We start from the raw sequence: 11,917 nt of genomic DNA on the forward strand, positions 1-11,917 counted from the left end.
TACACGTCAATACTGATTTATATTCATAGCGGCAAGTGCTATGTAGCTCCACATAGGGGACACAGGAAGTGACATATAGCACATTCATGCGGCGTCGGAACCGCGTAGGAAATTCACAGCCGCACCGGCAGAGCTCCAGAATATGCGACTCGGCCGGCTCACGCGCGGACGCGCTTACAAGTGCGAGGGCCCGCCCAACGCTGCTTGCAGCTTTAATTATCATTTATCATTCTTGAAACAACTTCAACTTTACTCAGTTACAGATTTTTAATCCATTACACCTCATCACTGCCAGCACTCATTATTAATTATTATTACACTAGGGCCTGTATCTTTCCTGCAAATTATCATTACACATCTGTTAATAAGCTACTGTATAATACTGTAGATATCCACATTTATTATTATATTCTTAGATTTGTATACTTTATTATTTTCTCTACTCTCTATAACTTCAACTTTATTTCTATTCCGTTGAGGCCTTGCAAGTATCTGCAACAAAGAATTCACCCTCGTAGATCAATAAAGTATTTCGATTGTGAAAATTGATAGGGTTGTGGTTAAGACAAATGCCTTTACTGTGAGAGATGTGGGTTTGATTCCCACTCTGATACATATGTCCCTGAACAAGACACTTAATCCCTAGTTGCTCCAAAGCTGCGCCCTCTGACACAGCAATTGTGATTTGCTTTTGAGAAAAGTGTCAGCTAAATGAGTATTACAACACACAGATGTGTTTTATTAAAAAGATTTTATTGCGATCCCCATCTGCTGTCTCTGACAATCTGAAGGCATTTGTTTGTTTGTTGTATGGTGATTTATTTTTTTTGAAATCGTGTTGGTCACGTATTGATAAGATGTTTAGAATTGTAAACGCTGGTCAATCATTGTTTCAATGAAACCCCTACCAACATGTGCGATATCAAAAGTGACCAGTAGATGTCACCGTGGAGACGGGTGTCGAAGTGTTTCAAAGCCTCGACACAATTCCGGCAGAATTGCTTCAAACGTTTCAGTGTTTCATAAAGCCTCGCTTTGCCCATCACTAGAATTCTCTAGTTTTATGAGGCGCCACTTTGTCCAACAGCAGGGTGCTGTGATCATTGAAAGCCCGTGCACAAGTGTCCACGTCATTCGAAATAAGAACCAAGCTCTAGTCAAATTCTCAACAGTAAGCTGGTTAATCAAATGTGAGCACGGCGCTCGTTTAGCAGGCAGAGGATCCTCATCACAAACAAGATCAAATGAGATGCATTTGTGATCACTAACAAATACATCTTTGATGCAGACATTATTAATGTTTACACCATGAGGAAGAACAAGATTGAGCGTATGTCCCTTGCTGTGTGTAGGACCAGAGACATGCTGAGTGAAGTTAAAAGATTCAGTAATATTTACAAATTCACAAGCATTTTTGTAAGTGACCGGGACTCATTGCTGCAAGGCGTACAGCTACCCCAGAAGGTCTCTGCCGCTAAGGATCCTCTGCCACAAGCATGAGCACTTCCTTCTGCACCTGTGGAACACGGACATGCAAAAATACAGTTTCAGGAGCCAGAAAATCGTGAAGGTGAGGCAGTGATACGCCCGCACCACAGCTTCAGAAGTGGATCGGCACTAGCACAGCACTATCCTCTTGGCTCGTATACAGGTGCTGGTCATATAATTAGAATATCATCAAAAAGTTGATTTATTTCAGTAATTCCATTCAAAAAGTGAAACTTGGATATTATATTCACTCATTCCACAAAGACTGATATATTTCAAATGTTTATTTCATTTAATTGTGATGATTAGTTAAGCATGAAGTGCTCTAAAACTTCCTGGTAGACATGGCATGTTGTTGAATAAGTTACAGGAGAAAAATATTTAAAAGCAGTAAAGAATGCCTGAGAGCCTCACTACATTATATTCTAAGATATTTATATAACAAGACATTTCCACCATAAATTGGTGCAGAAAAGGCAGAAATTAGAGTATTAGAGAATGCAGGAAATTAACTTTTACGTTTTCAAAATCTTCTCTCTGGCTTCATACACAGTTTCTGGGTAGGGTTGCCACACGTCCCTCGAAATATTTGAGATCTAAATAGCGTGTCCCAGTTTGAATCAATACGGGATGTGATTTGTCCCGTATGTCCAAGTTGTCTTTAATGCAGCATCCCATGCAAATCATCTCACCCGCATTCTGTGAATACGTCTCCTTCTCATTAGGCAATATTCGCTGCCATTGTTTGTTTGATTAATACCGTCAGGTTCAGGGCCAATCGGAGTCAGATAAGGACGGGTGTCTTGGCAAGGAGTGTAGTTGAAATAACGGCGGCGGCAGCTCGAGAACCCCCCGCATTCCCTCTGAAACAAAAGCGGATGCAAAAGTACCGACGACTACGAGAGTGTGAGAAATCAAATTATAATACATATTTAATTATCAAAATATAGTGCCTATGTGAAGAATATAAAAAACTGTGTCATGCTTAACCAATCCATAGAATTGCATCACTACTATAGAATTAACAATAGGCTGAATAAAAACTGAAAAAAGAAATGCATAACTATATTTACTGACCAGTTATATGAATGGCGTTGAATTAAATAGAGAAATGTATTTAGGTTATTTATGTGTGGTTTCATAGTTTGGGTGGTATTACTGCAAACAATGACAAATATTTTAGCCAAAATCTTTGTTCACACCACCCTTTACAATTACTCAAGTTCATTAGCAGTTTCTCAGCAAGAAAAGGTGCTCTGTGGAACTCAGTAGTGAGCTTTTTCTGTTCATAGATTTACTGCAGCTGCTCACTGCTGCACAAGTGCTGTACTTCTGACAAGAAAACATTTATAAAAGGAAGTAGGCCTAACATGCTCCAATGCTGCACACAAGGCACTGCTTCTGGTTCACTGATATTCATGGAAAATCTTTAGAAAAAGGCTTTCCATCAAATTGAATCAAAGCATTTTTGTGCCTTTTTATAGTTCATAAGTTATGGACATGTTGATTTAATAAGTTAATAAGATACAGTTCACACATTGTTGGCCTATGTTTATTGTCGTAGCTGTGTATTCAGCTCTGACAATGTGACCACTAGTCTGTTGATTTGTGTGCTGTGTTTCATTTAGAGAGACTGAGTTCATCTGTTCACACTGATTTCCACTGGCACAACCATCAGGCCTGTCGTTGCCCTCAAGGGGTGTGGCCCCCCTCCGGCAGGCGTCCCTTATTTTTCTGTATTGAAGGTGGCAACCCTATCTGTGGGAGGAACATTCACTTATTGGTAAAATATAATTACTTTCCACATGGATTTTTTGTTTCCTGGGAACTTAATTAATATGTTGTCATTCTATAATGTGATTTTTAAATGTTTTTAATAACAATAATAACAACAACAATTTTTAAAAAATCATCAATGTTCAGGGCAAATAGCAACATCTTTTTTGATGGGGTGTTGTAAGCCACTCTCCCAGTTTGGGGGCTGTGACCCCCAAACTGGGAGAGTGGCTACAGCAGATTCCAGGTAAAACATCAGACGTCTCTGTCCCTTTCTCAAACTCCCAGGCCTCTGATAGAGGACCCAAGCTTGAGGATGACACATACGACCCCACAAGGGGGTGAGAGGGGGATAACATATATATATATATATATATATATATATATATATATATATATATATATACACACACTGCTCAAAAAAATAAAGGGAACACTTAAACAACACAGCCGTGGAGAACGTTCTGCTGCCTGCAACATCCTCCAGCATAACCGGTTTGGCGGTGGGTCAGTAATGGTGTGGGGTGGCATTTCTTTGGGGAGCCGCACAGCCCTCCATGTGCTCGCCAGAGGTAGCCTGACTGCCATTAGGTACCGAGATGAGATCCTCAGACCCCTTGTGAGACCATATGCTGGTGCGGTCGGCCCTGGGTTCCTCCTAATGCGAGACAATGCAAGACCTCATGTGGCTGGAGTGTGTCAGCAGTTCCTGCAAGAGGACGGCATTGATGCTATGAACCGGCCCGCCCGTTCCCCAGACCTGAATCCAACTGAGCACATCTGGGACATCATGTCGTTGGTATCCACCAACGCCACGTTGCACCACAGACTGTCCAGGAGTTGACTGCTTTAGTCCAGATCTGGGAGGAGATCCCTCAGGAGACCATCCGCCACCTCATCAGGAGCCCAGGCGTTGTAGGGAGGTCATACAGGCACGTGGAGGCCACACACACTACTGAGCCTCATTTTGACTTGTTTTAAGGACATTACATCAAAGTTGGATTGGCCTGGAGTGTGGTTTTCCACTCCAAATCCAGACCTCCATGGGTTGATAGATTTGATTTCCATTGATAATTTTTGTGTGATTTTGTTGTCAGCACATTCAACTATGTAAAGAAAAGTATTTAATGAGATTATTTCATTCATTCAGATCTAGGATGTGTTATTTTAGTGTTCCCTTTATTTCTTTGAGCTGTGTGTGTGTGTGTGTGTGTGTGTGTGTGTGTGTGTGTGTGTGTGTGTGTATATAAAAATCAAAAAACAAACTACCGCACACTGATCTGACTTTACTACCTTTATTGCGAGCAACACGTTTCGCCAATTGCTTCTTCAGGCTCACAGTGAAATTACAAAAACACTTACAGGCGTGCGAAGCAGACCCTGTGCAGGTCATGTGACCAGCACAATCCATGTTTTCCATGACACCTATAAAATCAACATCTTATACAAAGTATTATAATATAAACGGAAAGATTGCGCTAATTATCCAAACAGATGAACAAATATCACAATATATATATTTTAAACATACAGTCACAAGAATTACAACATAATAGGAGCTCATAAGTATCTTAAGGCAAACTAGCCTGTCGTTGCACTAAATGTGATAATTATCCAGACAGATCAACAAACATCACTATACATATGTAACGAGTAGGAGGAGACTCTCCCTCCTACAGGGAACACAGAGACACTGAGGACTCCAACCTGCTCCAGGACCTGAACCCAAAGCCAGGATAAAGAGGTTCAGTGAATGTGGTGTTGAAGGTGTGGAGGTGGATCAGTGTGTCAGAGGAGACTCTGTAGAAAGACAGAGTGCCAGCAGGACAGTCCACATACACTGCTACTCTGTCAGAGACAGAGGAGGAGGAGGAAGGGGAGGAAGCGGAGTGGGGGAAGGATGTGAAGGAGGAGGGAGGGGATGTTGCACTCTTATTGTGCCAGACAGAGTAACCAACATCAGAGCAGACCAGACTCCAGGACTGATCATTCATTCCAAACACACAGTCATCTCTGTCTCCTGTCCTTCTGATTCCTCTGTAACTCACTGATATTTTAGCTCTTCCTCTCTTCTCCACCTCCCAGTAACAGCGACCAGTCAGACTATTTGTACACAGCAGCTGAGGACACCAGTCAAACCTGTCAGGATGATCAGGATATGACAGATTTTTCTCCATATTTATTGCCTTCCTGTTGTTGTCAGACAGTTTAATCCTTCTGTTAACTGTGTTTGTGTCAAGTGTGAGTTCACAGGAATCTGATGGAGAGAACGAGACACAATACAGCTGCAGTTATTGATCTATCATTTGTTTATTGATTCACACTTTGATAATGACTTCGGAGACTTGAATGACTGATGTCACAGTCTGAAGATGGCCTAATATGTGCTGCTTTGTTTTCATGAAACAAATGAAAAACACACTTACACTTCCTCAGACCTGGTCTCAACCATCGGACTCCAGCAGGCTCCACCCTGAAAGCAGGAAGGGGGGTCAGACCAGCACATCGTCTTTCAGCATCAAACATGACATTCCTTTAATAAACATACAGTACACAATATGCAGGGTTGGAGCGTTACTTACAAAATGTAATCCAGTACAATTACTAATTACTTTTTTAAAAATGTAATCAGTAACAAGTACCACAAAATAAAAGTAATGTAATTTGATTACTTTTAGTTACTTTTGGATTACTTACATACCAAATAGGCAAATGAAGAAAAGAGATTCTCAATGATGCGTAGTGTATTTTTAGAGAAACGTAGACTAACTAAATCTCCCGTTCCCAAAATACATGTTTAATTGTTTTTACTGTATATGATATACTTTGCAATATGTAACCACTATGGCAGTATCTGGCCCATGAGAGACATTTAAGAGTTTGTCATTTGGAAAACCATTTAAAAATGTTAATGACATAAGATTTCTCAATATAATGTTGTTGAAGCATAGTGTTTCTGGGGCCGGGCCCCACCGATTACTGTACAAAGACGCTAATTTTTTCACTAATTTTGGTGAAATTGGATCATATTCGATGGAGAAATATTAGAAATATGGAGAAAATATATTCTAGTTTTCTCTCTGATGTCCTCCAGCGGGCAACGAAACCACACTCTGCAGCTTCCAGTGAACACAGCATGAACAGGGCCGAAGACAGCCTCAAAGACCAACAGGGAATCCAGTACTGACATGATTTACACAGAGCTTCTTGATGGATATAGTTAGCTTTACTTTTTGCTAACCCTCTAACTGTAGCCTATCTGCCTGTATCTGTGGCCGGTTAGCTCAGTTGGTTAGCCGTGCTGCTAGCGGTTCTATAAGTTTACTCAGTCCTGGGGTGCCAAGAGCCAAACCAGGCAAAAAAAACCACCTTGGTACTGTATTCCCAGTGGTCAAACTGGCCTCTGTCAGACTCAGAGGCTGTGCTTGGTCCCGGTCAAGCTGCCATGTTCACTCACTGAGAGCTGGAACCAGTACGCACAGAGTATGCATGACGGGGTGGGTAGGCGTGAGGTTAACACATATTCAGCGCTACTGTTGACTGTAAATGCCAATCAATAACTGCAATATGTCCCTCCCCAGCTTTGTGTTTTTACAGAAACACGTACATATACCATCTACTGTTTATTAAAAAAACCATATATAGAGGCAAATAGCACTGCATTTTCTGTTTTCATGGAAACTTTCTGCTTAAATCTCAAATTTTTTGAAATGTACCTGTAATCTGATTATGTCTTTATTTTCTGTACTGTAACGGAATACAGTTATTTTTTTTGTGTCCGTACTGTACAATAATGTAATCCGTTACTCCAACCCTGACAATATGTTCATCTGGCCTGCTTCTCCCTAAACCTCTTCACCTTTACCACTCTCCTCATATACTGAGAGTGACCCACAGGATGTTGGTGTGTGAAGAGTATAACATCTGATAACACACAAAAAACTTTTTTAGATCATCCCGTCTCCACTGAGAGTCACTTCAGAAGCAGTCCTTGTTCCATACCTCTGACAAAATATTTGTCCTGCCTTCATCCTTCTGCACAAACTGCCATAGGTACTGTACATTGCTCATGTGATGTTTGTGGGATGCTCCAAAGTCTTATTACCAGAAATAGTCTCCTTCAGCTCTGCAGGTAGTAGCATGCCTCACCAGTCATAGATATTTCTGTCATCGTTAAACTTGGCTTTACCGTGTCATTTCCTTATTTGAATACTTATGTTCTAAGTTGATTATGTTCAGTCATTGATCACTCTCTCGCTCCCCCACCTGTGATTATTACACAGCTATTAAACTACTTTGGAAGGATTATTTGCAGGAACTAACCATGGACCGGTCTCTGTAAATAGAGATGAAACTAGTTTGGTCCCGGGTAAGAGGGCAAAAAAGGATATTTCTCAGATTGACAAACAGTTCATTTAACAAGCAGAAATCTGTCCAAACTGCATCAGTTATTACAAAGAGGAAATTATCATGTTTGTTCCTTGAGTTGTTCTCCTTGGAGACCTACACAAATATGTAATTTTTATGTTCAACCAGTGTTTCTGTTCTGAGCAAAGGAAAAAGGCTTCCTACAATTGTGGATGTTCATATAACATCATCCACCATTAACCAAAAAGACGTCTGGGGCTGCAGCAGGCTTCTTTATACCTGAGAGTTTCCAGTCTCCAGTGTGGATCCTGTCCAGCAGACAGTAACTTCACTCCTGAGTCTCCCGGATGATTGTAGCTCAGGTCCAACTCTCTCAGATGGGAGGGGTTGGAGCTCAGAGCTGAGGCCAGAGAAGCACAACCTTCCATTGTGATCAGACAGCCTGACAGCCTGCAAACACACAAAATAACACACATGGCAGATCATATAAAAGGTTCTGCTGTGTTGGTCCAATACAGTAGGAAAATGTCACGTCTCTGTGATCTAAATGATCTAAACTAGCTAAATGTTAACATCAGTATTCTCACAAGGGAAATGTTAGCCTTTTTGAGAACACACACACACACACACACAGGTTTCCCCAGGTCCCTAGTTCACACAACACTGAGCCTGATCTGTAAGTCGCTGAGCTCATCGACAGTCGTGCTGTGATTGGGGGCAAATCAGCGAGTGATCAGTCAATCGTTCAAATTACTCATTAACGCATTTAAAAGGCTCTCTGATGCATCACTGACACAAGACAGAAATCTAGCATGCTAAAAATCTGTTGGCTGACTTGACATCTACATCCAATGACAGTAGGCAGCTGGCAGAGCAGACCACTACTTTTTCATTACAAAACATTTTTTTCTCACTACCAAATCTCTCTGTAGCCCAGACAATCACTGCTGTCTAATCTATTCTTTCACCCTCATTCTTTGTATTTTCATGTTTTTTTAATACATAAACTATAAAAATATAAGCAAAACTTTGACAGGTCAGTCAGGTACCACAAGTGGCAATATGCAGTGGCGTTACCATGGACACGTGATGCAACTCCAAGACTATCTGAGAATCACCCAGAGAAGATATAAAGGGCTTTAATTTTTGATTTGAAGAGAAAAATAAAAACTGGTGACATTATTCAAAAGATACAATGATGTGATGGATATCTTCAACAAAGAATATGTGAAGATATCCCGGTGTTTAAACACACAAGGGATTATAAGAACAGTCCAAGAACAGTACTACTTGCCTCACCATGCTGTAATTTTGGAGGACAAGGTGACAACCAAGTAGCGAGTTGTTTTCGATGCTTCTTTGCATGAGGACAACTGTCCATCTCTCAACGACTGTCTGCTTACTGAAACAAACCTAAACCCAGACCCCTTGAACATCCTAGAGAGATTCAGGCTGCACCCAATTGCATTCATGGCAGACATCACAAAGGCTCTCCTACAGATATCTATCAATGATAAGAACAGGGGTATCTTTAGGTTTATATGGCTCACAGGAACCCCTGATGCTGAGGACACCAAATCACGCACATCAAGTATGGCACGTGTGGTGTTTGGAGTGTCGTAAAGTCAATGACTGCAAGCAGCTACAATCAGAAACCACTTGAAAAAATACCAAACAAGTCCTCAGGCCATTAACACTAAAAGAATCTCTGTATGTTGACGACTTTATTGCCAGCTCAAGTGATGCTGAAAACGCTTATGCACTAACCATAAGTGCAAGGAATTTTCTCCACTGCTAGCATGAACCTAACCTAACAAGTTCCCCTCAACTGAAGGTGAGGTGGCTGCAAGGGAATTTTGACTTCACTCTGGAACTTGAAGCACATGGCTGCAAATTAAAGGTGCTTGGTCTGGAAGTAGACTGATGACTTTGTTTTCAACCACCAGAAATATCTAATGGACATTTACAAAGCAAGGGAGAACACCAAGAGGAGTGTCCTGCGGTCATCAGCTAAAATTTGAACCCATGGGATTTCTCACACCATTCACAAGAGTGAAATGTCTCTTTTAGGAAATGTGGCAAAGCGGCATCAGCTCGGACGAGATACTGCCCAACGGCCTTTCTCAAAGGTGGCAGCAATGTTATATGGAGGTGCTTGAGCTGCAACAGATAGTCAATACCTAAATAGTATAGAACTCACACAGTGCAAAATGGACAGAGTCAAGTTCTTCATGTGTTCAGCGATGCAAGTGAGAAAGCCTACGGTGAGGTATTGTATCTCCAAGGACAGACAGCTGAGGAAAAAACTGTGACCAGACTAGTCATGTCCAAATCAGGAGTAGCACCCATTTAGAAACTCACTCTGCCACGCCTTGAGTTAATGGGAGCTCTGGTTGCAGCTAGTATGGGAAACAACTTACTGAAAGCAATGAACATGCAGCCAGCCCAAAGTCGCATGTGGTCTAGGGCTGCAAAAAATAATATACGTAGTCGACAAAAATTTATTATTAAATTAGTTGCCAAAAAATTTAATAATCAATTAGTTTATGATGTCATTGGACCATAGCAACACAGTCAGCTTAATGGAGTGAAGTGAGGTTAATAAAGTTAATCAAACAACACAATATCAGTGATGGTATAAACACCATCACAACCTAAAACCTCCAGAGTGTGGCAGCATTTCACTCCTTCCTCAGCCAAAAAGGTTGTAAACTGAGGCATTTGCAAAGATGCCTTTTCCTGGCCTGGGAGCACATCAGTTATGCTGGAGCATCTGAAGAGGAGGCACGTAACATTGGCTCTCTGGATGATGAACACTCAACTCAACATCACTCACAGTGACGTTTTCAACTGGAGAACGTGTTGCTGCCGAGTGCACAAGATTTGTGAATACTGGACAATTTTTGTGTGTATGCTTGAGGTGGCGGCTAATCTGCCCCAGACTCCCTCAAAATTCAGAGTTTCTGAGTTTGGGGAAACTTTATAAAATTTGTGTAAAGTTGTCTACTACAAAAATCATTATTATTGGTTCCCTCTTTTATATATGAGCAAATGTAATGCTTGGATATTCCTTTATTTGTTTACAATTATAGGGTCAGCTTGTCTTGGTGTGTAAGCTACTCTGTAACTTTTTAAATGATATGTCTTGTTAACAGCAGATCAGCGTAATTTAAAAGCTCATAGCTAAATAAGAGGCATTGTGTAATTTTGCGATTCATAATCAGAATAGTAGACTATTAACGTTAACATCTTCCACTGATAAACATAGCATTCGATAGCTTGTGGTTACTCTAATTTAATTGCTGTAAGCGATGTTATAGAATATTTAGAAGAGATGAACAAGGAAGATTGATTCCAAACCAAACTTCAGCTACTGGTGGGGAAAAACAGAGACTTTTATTCATCTTCTGTTCTGTGCTTCACAGAGATGTGGCTGCGTGGATTAATACTGGACTGTGCGCTGCAGCTAGCAGGCTTCCAGGTCTACAGAGCGGGCCGCAACACAGAAATCTCTGGCAAAACAAAAGGTGGTGGTGTCTGTTTTTCTATCAACAATTGCTGGTGTAACGATGTGACAGTGATTTAGCAGCGCTATTCTCATGACCTGGAATATTTATCAACCGCAGCATAGCTAGCCGGAGTCAATGGATTCTTGCCGTAAGAAAAATGTGACTTAAAGAAGAAATGTAAATGTTCCGTACTTGTATAGTGCCTTTCTAGTCTTTTCGACCACTCAAAGCGCTTTTACACTACATCTGCATTCACCATTCAAACACATTCATTCACTGAGCCTAAGTGCTCAAACAGAAACTAAAATTCACACACTGGCGGAACAGCCACCAGAGGCAATTCGGGGTTCAGTATCCTGCCCCAGGATACTTCAACATGCAGCCTGGAGGAGCTGGGGATTGAACTGCTGACCTTCCGATTAACGGGCAACCCGCTCTATCTCCTGAGCCACAGCCGCTCGAAAGAAGAAGAAATGGTTTCAAATGGTTGACAACTGAATGGGTTATGGAATCCTGACCTGAGTGTTTTCAGTTTACAGTGTGGACTCTCCAGTCCAGCAGACAGCAGCTTCACTCCTGAATCCTGAAGGTCGTTGTTACTCAGGTCCAACTCTCTCAGACTAGATGACTGGGAGCTAAGAACCGAGGACAGGGCTTCAGAGCTTCTCTCTGAGAGGTTACAGCCACTCAGTCTGGAGAGAAAACAGTAAGAAACCCAGTATGTAGGTATTTATTTTTGTGTACAGTTGAAAGATAACAGAGTATTAATTGGTGAA

General features: G+C 41.3%; 1 protein-coding gene across 1 annotated transcript; it reads right to left on the reverse strand.

Moving 5' to 3' along the window:
- Positions 1–4,545: 4,545 nt before the first annotated feature.
- Positions 4,546–11,854, reverse strand: LOC123960204 (stonustoxin subunit beta-like). The gene is made up of 4 exons (XM_046034848.1): positions 11,660–11,854; positions 7,912–8,082; positions 5,691–5,737; positions 4,546–5,521 (listed from the first exon to the last, which is right to left on the reverse strand). Exons 2-4 carry the CDS (start codon positions 8,058–8,060, stop codon positions 4,938–4,940), a joined length of 780 nt encoding a protein of 259 aa, XP_045890804.1. The 5' UTR covers positions 8,061–8,082; positions 11,660–11,854; the 3' UTR covers positions 4,546–4,937.
- Positions 11,855–11,917: the final 63 nt, after the last annotated feature.

This window comes from Micropterus dolomieu, linkage group LG21 (genome assembly GCF_021292245.1).
Source record: "Micropterus dolomieu isolate WLL.071019.BEF.003 ecotype Adirondacks linkage group LG21, ASM2129224v1, whole genome shotgun sequence".
Lineage (NCBI taxonomy): Eukaryota > Metazoa > Chordata > Actinopteri > Centrarchiformes > Centrarchidae > Micropterus > Micropterus dolomieu.